Below are 12829 nucleotides of genomic sequence, written 5' to 3'. Positions count from 1 at the left end.
GCTTGAAATTTACTGGGGCGAGTTCAGCAGTGCAACGAGAGAACAATTTAAAAATACATTTTAAACCCGTCACGTTCAACATTTGAAATCTAAGATGCGAAAATGCAAATATCTTTAAACGTCAGCTTTGCTTCGGAAAATTTCAGTAATGTGATATACATTGGGTGACTCGTTTAAGGAGATCAAAACATATTTAGACTGGTATGGTCCTTTCAATCAATCAATCAAAGCTTTATTTGTATAGCGCATTTCATACACAGAGGCAACACAATGCGCTTTACAGAGAACAAGGGAGGTGGGCATAGGTCCCGCCCCTATATATTCTAGAGGGAAGGAAAAAAACAGTATCACCCCGGGGCCAGAAAAGTGAGCTGTAAAAATTCTTCCCTGACCCTTGGTCCTTTAAAGGGCTTTGTATAGTCGATTCAAGAGGTGGGTGGGCTACGAGCCAAAAGCTGCAGAGGTAATAAAAAAAAAAATCTATTTCTGTTTTTGGTGTGATGTTTGTGAATGTTTTCATGTTTTCATGATTCATGTTTTTGTATTGTTCTCATGCATTTGGTGTATGGTAATTTGGTTCCTTTTCTCTGCAGAGCTGCAGGAAGGTGGTCTGACAGTAATCACTGCTTTAGCCTACAACTGTTTGCTATACCTGCTTGTCTAGAGAATTATGTATTAAAGATAATTATTTTTTATATAACTGTTGTTTGGCTACTTGCCTTAAATAGGCCCAAAACTGCTAGACCCGTCTCCATGGTTACGTATATAAGGAGGATAACCTTAAAATCAAATCTAAATGTTACTGGAAGCCAGTGCAGAGCAGCTAAGACTGGACTAATCTGCTCTCTCCACTTGGTTCTGGATAATAGTTGAGCTGCAGAGTTTTGAATTAGCTGAAGTATCTCAATGTTTTTTGGGGGAGGCCAGTGTAGAGTGCATTACAGTAATCGAGTCGGCTTGAAATAAAAGCGTGAATCAGTTTTTCTGCATCTGTTTGATTGAATTAATTGAATGGTTGTACTTTAGCTACAGTATTTTGTGGGCGGAGAAGAACTGGTGGCAGAAAGCGGCAAAGTGACAAGTAGAGTTAGTGGTGTCAATTTATAGCGGTGTCAATTTAGTCAGTTTTGCTACAAACTTAATGGGAATATGGATAATCCGGATGTCTTCTCCGAGTATTTTAATGGTTTGCGAGTAGAAGATAGGTTGGCTTACACTAATAAGCTAACCCTTAGCAATGGGGTGAGATTTCCTGACCTGTGACTCTTCACGTCGTAGCTAGCATTACTTGTTTGCCTCAGATTATGCTTGCCTCCACTACTTTCTTCCACCACACTGTGCACACAACTGCAGTGATGCAACAGTAACGTCGACTCCAAAGTGGTCTATATGGGACTTGAAGCTTACATCTGAATCTAGGATAACACCAAGACTTGTAACCTCAAGTTGAATCCAGGATGTCAGTTGACCCCCAGATTTTTAAACAGAATTTCTCTTTTTGTTTTAGAGTAGGATAGTATGAGTCAGTAGGATTTCAGTTTTGTCCTCATTTAGCTTCAAGAACTTATTGCTCGTCCATTTATTTATTAGCTGCAGCATTATTTGTTTCAGCAGAGATGTACAGTTGCATGTCATCCACATACAGTAACTAAAACATACATTGTGCTCTCTAATGATATCCCAGAGTGGCAGCATGTATTCCTTGTGCAACAGCAAAGCAGGTGTCATGTTTCTCAGACACATGATTTCCAAGCCTGACATTCTTTCTCCCTTTGATGTATGTTCTGAACCAGTTTAACACACAGTCAGAGAGACCAACCAGCCATTCAAGACAATTAATTAGGATATCATGGTCAATCATATTAAATGCAGCACTTTATTGTATCAAACACCTTATTTGCATCAGAGTTTAGTCTGAGGTTCCTGATTATTTTAGTAAGAGCAGTTTCAATGCTGTGGTGAGCCCTAAAAGCCTGATAAATGTTCCTCCAGGATATTATTTTCTTTGAGAAAGGAGTTTATTTGTACTTAAACTATCTCTTCAAGAGAGAAGCAGCATTCAGTTTTTATGCTCCACATATCTGGAACAAACTTCCAGAAAACTGCAGGTCTGCTGCAACTCTTGGTTCTTTTAAAACAAGCCTGAAGACTTTTCTTTTTGCCACTGCTTTCTAAGAGGAGCTATGTTTATCAGTATACTGCACTGTAACTTTTATTCCTGTATTCTATTTGTCCTGCTTTTTGTTTAAATATCTATAATGACTTGCTTTTTGTTTTAATTGCTTTTAATTTGTCCTGCCTTTTGTTTTAAATGTCTATAATGTCTTGCTTTTTGTTTTAATGCTTTTAATGTCTCATGTAAAGCACCTTGAATTGCCCTGTGGCTGAAATGTGCTATATAAATAAACTTGCCTTGCCTTGCCTTGCCTTCAAGTATCTTACTAATGAATGGGAGGTTGGATATCAGCCTGTAGTTGTTCAGTGCATTAAAATCTAGGTTGTGTCTCTTAAGTATTGGTTTTACAACAGGTGTTTTGAAGGCATCTGGGAAGATGCCGGTTTGAAGAGATGTATTTATGATCTTCAGGACATGGCTTGAAACACAGTCGAAACCCTGCTTAAAGAATGCGGTAGGTACAGGGTCATGACATGAGGTGGAGGAGTTAAACTCAGTTACAATCTTACAAAATAAGTAATGTGAATTTCCCCATCTTTTTAGAGGGTTTGCTGAGGTTGTCTACGGTATGTTCATATCAGAGGTAATACTGTTTCTTATTGGTGTTATTTTATTATCGAAGAACAATGCAAGTTCCTCCAGGATATTGTTTTCTTTGAGAAAATAGTTTATTTGTAGTAGTCTTTTGGATATCGGCCTGTAGTTGTTCAGTGCATTAACATCTCAGTTGGGTTTCTTTAGCAACAGTTTTACAACAGCTGTTTTGAAGGCTTCTGGGAAGATGCCTGTTTGAAGAGAAATATTGTTGATCTTCAGGACACTCGGCTGCGCCACACCCTCTCATGAGTTATTGCTTCAATGGATTACACCTGCTTTTCAAAGGCAGATAAATTGGACGTTGGATGACTGGATGATGAGGGCCCAGCGCATCAATTGTTAGAGGCTTAGAGGCACTTGCCAATAAATGGTAAATGGTAAATGGACTGCACTTATATAGCGCTTTTCCGCCTTAGCGGCACTCAAAGCGCTTTACAATGGCCTCTCATTCACCCATTCACACACACATTCACACACCAATGGCGGTAGCTGCCATGCAAGGTACTAACCTGCTCATTGGGAGCAATTTGGGGTTAGGTGTCTTGCTCAAGGACACTTCGACATGTGGACAGTCGGAGTTAGGATTCTAACCACTGACTCTTCGATCATTGAACGACCCGCTCTACCAACTGAGCTACAGCCGCCCCTAATAACCTTTGAGAAGGTCTAGCTTGGTGACATCCTCCGCGGGGCCAACATTATCTACACAGTCCTCCACCCCTGGAAGAGAATAGGAGTTGGGTACTGTGACAGCATTTACTTTTGGAAAGTCGGTACAGAACCGGGATGTACCATCTGGCTTGTGGATCAGAATGCAGGGAGAGCTCCAGGGACTCGAACTCTGCCGTGCCAGCTGATGCTCTAACACCATCTATGGCTTGTCACATGGCAGGTAGCTCAAGAGTTCACGCCCAGGGGGATGTCGAATAAAAATGCTAATGCATACTTAGGCATATTGCTTTGACATTTTTTATTTTACCTTTATTTTACCAGGTTAGTCTCATTGAGATTGAAAATCTCTTTTACAAGAGAGACCTGGCCAAGGAAGCAGCATCAAGTTACAGACAACATTTCAACATAAATATAATACAAACACAAAGGCAAGGCAAGGCAAGTTTATTTATATAGCACATTTCAGCCACAGTGCAATTCAAGGTGCTTAACATGAGACATTAAAAGCATTAAAACAAAAAGCAAGACATTATAGACATTTAAAACAAAAGGCAGGACAAATTAAAAGCATTAAAACAAAAAGCAAGTCATTATAGACATTTAAAACAAAAAGCAGGACAAATAGAATACAGGAATAAAAGTTACAGTGCAGTATACAGATAAACATAACTCCTCTTAGAAAGCAGTGGCAAAAAGAAAAGTCTTCAGGCTTGTTTTAAAAGAACCAAGAGTTGCAGCAGACCTGCAGTTTTCTGGAAGTTTGTTCCAGATATGTGGGGCATAAAAACTGAACGCTGCTTCTCCATGTTTTGTTTTAACTCTGGGGACAGAAAGCAGACCTGTGCCAGACGACCTGAGGGGTCTGGATGGTTCATAGCATATGAGCAGATCAGAAATATATGTTGGCCCTAGACCATTCAGTGCTTTATAAACCAACAGCAGTATTTTAAAGTCAATTCTTTGACAGACAGGAAGCCAGTGTAAAGACCTTAGAACTGGTGTGATATGCTCCACTTTCTTAGTCTTAGTGAGGACTCGAGCAGCAGCGTTCTGAATCAGCTGCAGCTGTCTGATCGAGTTTATAGAGAGACCTGTATACATGCCGTTACAGTAGTCGAGTCTACTGAAGATAAACGCATGGACAAGTTTTTCTAAATCCTTCTGGGACATAAATCCTTGATCCTTGATATATTCTTCAGGTGATAGTAGGCTGACTTTGTAATTGACTTAATGTGGCTGTTGAAATTCAGGTCTGAGTCCATGACTACACCAAGATTTCTGGCTTCGTTTGTGGTTTTTAGCATTACTGATTGAAGTTGAGCACTGACTTTTAATCGTTCTTCTTTGGCTCCAAAGACAATTACTTCAGTTTTATTTTTGTTTAGTTGGAGAAAGTTCTGGCACATCCAATCATTGATTTGTTGAATGCACTTACTCAGCGCTTGTATGGGATTATAGTCTCCTGGTGATATGGTGATATAAATTTGTGTGTCATCTGCATAGCTATGGTAACATATTTTGTTGTTTTCCATAATTTGAGTTAGTGGGAGCATGTAAATGTTGAACAGAAGAGGCCCCACAAAGATATATATCAAAACATTTGCAGACCATTTCATTTTTCATCCATAATTTTTACCCTGGTTTTAAAAACGCTCCTGCAGATTCAAAGGACATTGGAGTTCATTCCAGGCCAAAGGGGCGGACACCTGGAAAGCTTTCTTGCCAAACTCTGTCCTTGTCTTAGGTACAGTCAGCAGGATGTAGTTTTGAGACCGTAGCTGGTAAGAACTTATTTTCCTGCAAGTTAATGCAGGAATATAGGTAAGATAGAAGTCGTCTCAAGATGGCTTTATAAATGAAAGTGTACCAATGACAATTCTCCGTAAAGTTAAGGAGGATCAGCCTACTTTCATATAGAGGGTACAGTGATGTGTCCGAGACTTATGGTTGGTTACAAATCTCAGTGCCCCATGATACACTGTGTCCAGCTTTCGTAAAGCTGTCACAGGACAGATAAAGAATATCACATAATCTAATATTGGCAAGAAGGTAGCAAAAACAAGTCTCTTTCTAGCCTCAGAAGAAAAACACGCTGTTTCTGAAGACATAAATTATATTATAATAACTTAATGAAGTTACATATTTACAGTTGCAAAGCCACAATTACAACACCTTTTGACAGTGTTTTTTTTTGGGGGGGGCAGGCATGGAGTGATACTAAGTTGTGCAAAGGAATTAGATGTCATAGCTGTGGTACTGGTATACCACGGCTATGAACCAGATTGCTTGTTTTGAGCTACCCGTTTTATAATCTATCATATCTAGTGATACTAATTGAGATCAACTCTGAGAATTCCTGTAGAGAAACTGATGAATATCTTGGTGGCCAATATAATGTGATGATGAAATGAAAGGGTCACTGGAAAATCACTCAACTAACACTGGAAACAAACTAAAGCTGAACTGAATTTGACTAAAAAGGGGGAAGACTGGGGTATTTGGATGGTGTTAAGAAGAGTGTAGTGTGCTTAGAACCACTGAGTATTGATGCTGTTTACAGGAGAGTGCACAAACCCACTACAGGTCAATGAGTAAAAGACGGATGAGAATTGTGCGATCAGCCAACGTTGATAAGCAGCTGATACAGCTTTTCCATGGTCAACCCATACTCCAAGGGGAGGTGGACAAAGACTGGGCTCCCATTGGTGGATATGGGGCAGGTTTTGGGGATAAATAAGGTCTCCCGGTCCTCTTAGACAGTCACATTGTCACAATGGCTTTCCTCTGGCTCGTGTCTTGCCTTGCCTTCGTCAGCGCCGTCTACGGTAAGCATTACGAAGTTTATATTTGAAGTTCATTTTTTTTATTTTTTTTACATTTGTGTTTTACACTAACAGGCTTCAGTCTGTAGATATTCCTGAAACTATACGATTTGGAGCCTAAAATGAAAAGCAGACAAACCAAGTCATGGGCGGGGCATGTGTGACACATCCATTGTTTGTCTCCAGGCTGCGGCACCCCCGCCATCACTCCCCAGGTGACTGGCTATGCCCGCATTGTCAACGGTGAGGAGGCCGTGCCCCACTCCTGGCCCTGGCAGGTGTCCCTGCAGGTGAGTGCCAGTTTATTCTGCCCTACTCTGACATTGTACTAAGATGTACTTTCTTACCTACATAATTCTGCTTTGTATATGTCCTTGACACATGTCAGACCTAAATCTCAAGTTGTCTTGTTAGAAAGATTACTATGTTTGTTTGCGATCAATTCTCTTGGTTTTAGCCACTGATATTCTTATGGTCTCTCTTCTCTTGCTCAGCAATCCAATGGTTTCCACTTCTGTGGAGGTTCCCTGATCAACGAGAACTGGGTGGTTACCGCCGCTCACTGCAACGTCAGGTGAGAGCGCCACTGCTATCATGTGGTCCATTTGGTCCGTTATATCTCTGTTCTCTATGTGCAACTGTGGGGAATTGGTTTAAGTCATTGGTTGTTGAAGTGCCAGTGCCATCTAAGTACATAATACCTAAAAGTACAGTCCTTCAAATTTGCACACAATAGACTAACACGAGAACAGAAGATGCCGTATTGTAGCAATTGAAAATGTATTGCAGTTAGGACAGCTGTCCATGCATCGTGCCCCTAATAATAGTTGACCGGGGAGTGTCGTTGGAAAAAAGTCTTCATCCTTTATAATGACTTTTGTTGGCATTTCAGGACCTCCCACAACGTGATCTTTGGAGAGCATGACAAGTCAAAATATGGAAACACCGAGAATATCCAGGTTATCAGGCCCTCTAAGGTACACAACACTGTCTTGTTTGGACACAGATCTATGGGCAGATTAGCAAGCCTTGGTCATAAACAAAAATCTAAGTATTTAAAAGTATTTGAGATGTATTTAATTTACTATTTCACTGGTTTCATTGTACTGGGTTAACGACGGAAAACAAACATTAAACAGTAGGCCACTTTGCAAATAGTGCAAAATAAGTATTCTGAAAATACTATAATTGTCACATTATCTCTGGGTAGAAATATCCTCTAACACGTACAAAAATTAACCTTAAGTGTATTGGAGCGGCAATTTCATCCTGCTCCCACCTGCGGTAATCAAGCTCTATTGTTCACCGGTATCATGTCCTTAAACTTTTAACCCTGTAAGTACAGTGACAACATTCCGAATATTAATTGGATTTTACCTATATTACTAGAAAGCGCAGTTTCTCAGCTTTCAGGAAGTGTTGGATTTTTTTCCATTTCTTTAAAAAAAAGAAAAAAAGAATTTTAAATATTTTTTTAGATACTTTTACAATTTTGCCTGTGATGTGGTCAAAGGATTAAATACCTTCCTCCCACAGGTCTTCACCCACCCTGCCTGGAACCCCCGCACCATCAACAACGACATCTCCCTGATCAAGCTGTCCAAGCCTGTGACTCTGGGCAACACAGTGTCCCCCGTGTGCCTGGCTGCATCTAGCGATGTCTTCTCCCCTGGCATGTCCTGTGTGACCTCCGGCTGGGGCCTGACTCGCTACAATGGTGAAACATGGTCACTTTGAACCGACCCGTAACCTACCTAACCTAAGCTACTGACCCTTCATCTGTGACTGTCACCCACCCCTAAAGAAAAGTACATTAGCCATGCATTATTGGAGGAAAAAACAGTTGTGTGCTTCTAAACTGAGTTGAATCTCAGGCATGACAATGATTTTGGTTTGTCTGCAAAGCTGTGAGACAAAACCTGGCTCAATATTTTCAGAATTATTTGCGATGTGAGTTCTAATGTTCTGTCACACATCTCCCTTCCAGCCCCCAGTACCCCCAACAAGCTGCAGCAGGCCGCCCTGCCCCTGCTGTCCAATGAGCAGTGCAAGAGGCACTGGGGCAGCAACATCACTGGCGTCATGATCTGTGCTGGTGCTGACGGAGCTACCTCCTGCATGGTGAGATCCTCTAACCTCCTCTATTCGTCTCTCTCTGTCTCTTCCTTTCACACAACCCCCTCTTCCATCTGCTGTTTTTTTTAATGACACCCTCTTCTTTTAATTCTCTGAATCTAACCACTCATTTCTTTCTCTCCTCCTCTGTTGATTGGTCCTTTCATTCATACCTTCAACACCTCAGACCTTCAACCTTCATCCTTGCATTTCTTCACCACTTTTTGCGCATTTCATACACAGAGGCAACACAATGCCCTTTACAGAGAACAGGGGAGGTGGGCAAACTTTTGTGTGTAGTGACATCTCATATAGCCTAAGAGTCTAATATCCTTTCTCCCTCTCTTTCTCTCTATCTCAGGGTGACTCTGGTGGCCCTCTGGTCTGCGAGAAGAACAACGTGTGGAACCTGGTCGGTATCGTCTCCTGGGGAAGCAGCCGTTGCTCCACCTCCACTCCTGCTGTCTATGCTCGCGTCACCGAGCTCCGCTCCTGGGTGGACCAGATCCTGGCTGCTAACTAAGAAGGCAATGCCAACAATCCATTCAGTCTGTCCTGCGTGGCATATTTGGTGGCTAAGATGGAAATTGTCACTCATCTGTCTACACTGGATACTGAATAAATGTACTAAAATATAAATATACACCCACGCTTTTGTCTTGATTGTTCTTTTTTGACATTGGTTGTTCTGAAAATAACCAGGAGAAGGGGGCTGTTTGCTTATGAATACAGATACTATTCTCTGGGCAAGTACAACATATACTGTACTGTAGGTGACACATGGATGGATCATCATGAGCACAGGTCCTGGACACAAATTTGCCATGGGCCCTTACATGCGCAAATAGTAGCCTACACACAGTGGCGGAACAGGTTAGCCCATTAGACCTAGTTTGCCTTTGTTACATCGCACACATTAACATGCCTTCATGCTACCTGCGGGGCTTATAAGCCTTAATTGCTAAATTTTTCTCACAAGTTACAGAGAAATTGTTAGAATAAGGGTGTTTTCACACCAGGGGGTTTATTCCAAAATTGATCGCGTTTCCCTCGTAAATCGATTCATTTTGGCATGTGTGAACATAGAAATTGCGACCAGTTCCGCAACAAACCAACTGCAACGAGCCCACCTTTCAAATAAAAGGCAAATTTGTACACTTAAATGTTTTATATCCACAGGGCATCGACTGTCTTCTTCTACCGGCGAATCGGCGCTCTCCGCTTTGTTTAGCCTACTCATTGCTGCCGCCCATGTCGGGGATGATGCATTACATCTTAAAGTCTCTCCATTTAAGATGTAATGCATCATCCCCGACATGGGCGGCAGCAGTGAGTAGGCTAAACAAAGCGGAGAGCGCCGATTCGCCGGTAGAAGAAGACAGTCGATGCCCTGTGGATATAAAACATTTAAGTGTACAAATTTGCCTTTAATTTGAAAGGTGGGGGACTACAAACTATAGCGACTTAGGAGAAAAGGCTTTCATCTTTCCAATGATGTGTTTACTTTGGTGAGTAACAAAACGGTTTTGTCTTTAGACTCGGACGACCGGGCGATGAAGCGCTTTCATAGGCAAATTGCATTGAGAGTAACAGGGCGTTATCCGTAGGATATCGCCCTGGACCAGGTCTAGCCGGAAAGCAACTCCTATGCTATCACAAACATTGCCGTACATGAGGACTCACTACTGTCGCAACACACAACACTGGCCGAGCAGAATGTCGTCATCAAATGTATAAGAGCTAACATTACGTACGTCTCCTGTCTAGATTTCTGCACACTGCATAATACGCACTTATACTTACGTAGGTTTTTTTCGCCATTCGAAAATAGATCCGCGTCCGTCACATATTATTTTCCTACCGAAACCGCACATAGGTTCCTGCCCCTGTTACAACAACTCTGTATTTTGCATGTACAGTATGTACACCTGAAAGTACCATAACCTACCCATGACGAATGTATAGCCTTCTATTCTTATTGAAAATAAACATCCCGCGAGCCCCTCTATTCTGACCAATCAGAAGGCTGTCTGCAAGCGAAGCGTGTTGGAGGCGTGTTCAGAACTGATCTGTCTCGATTGGGTATTCTGCCGTGTGAACACAAACTGGAACTAAGGACAGTTGCAACATTGTATCAATTTTGTTCCGATTCCCCTTGACTCGCTACAATGGTGAAACATGGTTACTTTGAACTGAGCCGTAACCTACCTAACCTAAGCTACTGACCCTTCATCTGGGACTGTCACCCACCCCTAAAGAAAAGTACATTAGCCATGCATTATTGGAGGAAAAAACTGTTGTGTGCTTCTAAACTGAGTTGAATCTCAGGCATGACAATGGTTTTAGTTTGTCTGCAAAGCTGTGAGACAAAACCTGGCTCAATATTTTCAGAATTATTTGCGATGTGAGTTCTAATGTTCTGTCACACATCTCCCTTCAGCCCCCAATACCCCCAACAAGCTCGTCTCTCAGTCTCTTACTTTCACACAACCCTCTCTTCCTTCTGCTGTTTTTTTTGTTGTTGTTCAACGACACCCTCTTCTTTTTAATTCTCTGAATCTGACACCACTCATTTCTTTCTCTTCTTCTCCTCTTCTGTTGATTGGTCCTTTCGTTCATCCCTTTGACCCCTCAGACCTTCAACCTTCATCCATGCATTTCTTCACCACTTGTGTGTAGGACATCTCATATAGCCTAAGAGTCTAATATCCTTTCTCCCTCTCTTTCTCTCCATCTCAGGGTGACTCTGGTGGCCCTCTGGTCTGTGAGAAGAACAACGTGTGGAACCTGGTCGGTATCGTCTCCTGGGGAAGCGGCCGTTGCTCCACCTCCACCCCTGCTGTCTACGCTCGCGTCACCGCACTCCGCTCCTGGGTGGACCAGATCCTGGCTGCTAACTAAGAAGGCAATGCCACCAATCCATTCAGTCTGTCCTGCGCGGCATATTTGATGGCTAAGATGGAAATTGTCACTCATCTGTCTACACTGGATATTGAATAAATGTACTAAAATATAAATATACACTCGTGCTTTTGTCTTGATTGTTCTTTTTTGGCATTGTTGTGCTGAAAATAACCAGGAGAAGGGGGCTGTTTGCTTATGAATACAGATACTATTCTCTGGGGAAGTACAGTGTATGTAGGTGACACATGGACGGATCATCATGAGCACAGGTCCTGGACACAAATTTGCCATGGGCCCTTACATGCGCAAATAGTAGCCTACACACAGTGGCAGAACAGGTTAGCCCATTAGACCTAGTTTGCCTTCGTTACATCGCACACATTAACATGCCCTCATGCTAACTGCGGGGCTTATAAGCCTTAATTGCTAAATTTTTCTCAAGTTATATAGATATTGTTAGAATAAGTTATCTAAACGTTATTTAGACAATTTTGGTTTATCTAATCAGTCTTATTTAATGTTGTTTGATTGGTTAAACAAACAAGGGAATCAAATAACACCACGTGCCAGCCTGCACACAGCACAAATCATAGACAAAGGCACGCACCCAAGAGTTGAGCATCAGTCATGTATCAATAGCAATGTTTAGATAAATTCACCTTTCGCTAATAGGTATGGCATGGCGGCCAGTTCATCAAGCAGGCGTACTCACCACTATTGGGGCACTCTGCGGGCCGTGCACTGTTCAAAGTCATCCACATTGCGTCCAATGTCTAACTTCTACGCCGGTCATTTTCGATCGATAATATGGCCAATCCAGTTTTTAATTAGTTTTAGTTTGGAGAATGGGTGCTCACTAAGTAGTCGCAACGCGTGAAAGTTGACAGAACGGCCATGACTACTGAATGATGGCGACAAACAAAATGTCTAATTTTGGCAGTTTGGATAATTTTTTTGTTCCAGATCTTTCTCCACTTGCTCCACTTTTGTGTTTATACTCACTCATGTTGTTCAATGAACTTCTAGTTAACAATGCGCATTAAGTGATTGATGATGACGTAGCCTATAGATTTTTGGGCATTGTGTTGATGAGCAGCATGGATTACTCAACGTACATTGGAGGTGATTAATTCAATCCAACATCGGGTGAATACAATGTCAAGTGCCCCAGCCCGGGGAAGTGGTTAATTGACGAAACAATCAAACAATATCAGTCTTTTTTTTTTTCTTTGAAAGACAAGGGAACTTATTGATTCCCAGGCCCTGAGCATGTGCCCCTTTTGCCCGTGTGGTACAGATCATGAAAAAATGGGCCCCTGGGCATGGACGCGTAGAGGCCCCCCCCCCACATTCACCTGCATCTCCCTACATTCACCTGCATCAACAAGTTATTATTATCTTATCTATTAATTTTATTAACTTACACATTCATGCGCGGAAACCTGTGCTCTGAGAGCGCTTTCTAGTCTTTACTTCTTCTGCTAGGCTTAAGCATTGCCTAATTTTTATCACGGGTTCGAGCCGCGAGGAAGATGTTGATTTT

The 12829-nt window shown here is 41.9% G+C and overlaps 1 protein-coding gene across 1 annotated transcript; it reads left to right on the top strand.

The window, feature by feature from the left end:
• The first annotated feature begins 6154 nt into the window (after positions 1-6154).
• LOC311307880 (chymotrypsin B-like) lies at positions 6155-9033 on the top strand. The gene is made up of 7 exons (XM_084436771.1): positions 6155-6270; positions 6454-6557; positions 6762-6841; positions 7160-7244; positions 7804-7984; positions 8255-8388; positions 8744-9033. Exons 1-7 carry the CDS (start codon positions 6219-6221, stop codon positions 8903-8905), a joined length of 798 nt encoding a protein of 265 aa, XP_084292897.1. The 5' UTR covers positions 6155-6218; the 3' UTR covers positions 8906-9033.
• The last annotated feature ends 3796 nt before the right edge of the window (positions 9034-12829 follow it).

The sequence above is a fragment of the Borostomias antarcticus genome (genome assembly GCF_949987555.1).
Source record: "Borostomias antarcticus genome assembly, chromosome: 4".
NCBI classification, from domain to species: Eukaryota; Metazoa; Chordata; class Actinopteri; order Stomiiformes; family Stomiidae; genus Borostomias; species Borostomias antarcticus.
The sequence above is the reverse complement of the archived record's forward strand: the minus strand, read 5'-3'. Positions and strand labels throughout refer to the sequence as shown.

Excerpts from the sequence above, each read along its gene's own strand:
- LOC311307880 (XM_084436771.1), top strand. The coding sequence starts at position 6,219 with ATGGCTTTCCTCTGGCTCGTGTCTTGCCTTGCCTTCGTCAGCGCCGTC. Across the intron at positions 6,842-7,159 it reads GCCGCTCACTGCAACGTCAG|GACCTCCCACAACGTGATCT; the intron begins GTGAGAGCGCCA and ends TTGGCATTTCAG. Across the intron at positions 7,245-7,803 it reads AGGTTATCAGGCCCTCTAAG|GTCTTCACCCACCCTGCCTG; the intron begins GTACACAACACT and ends TTCCTCCCACAG.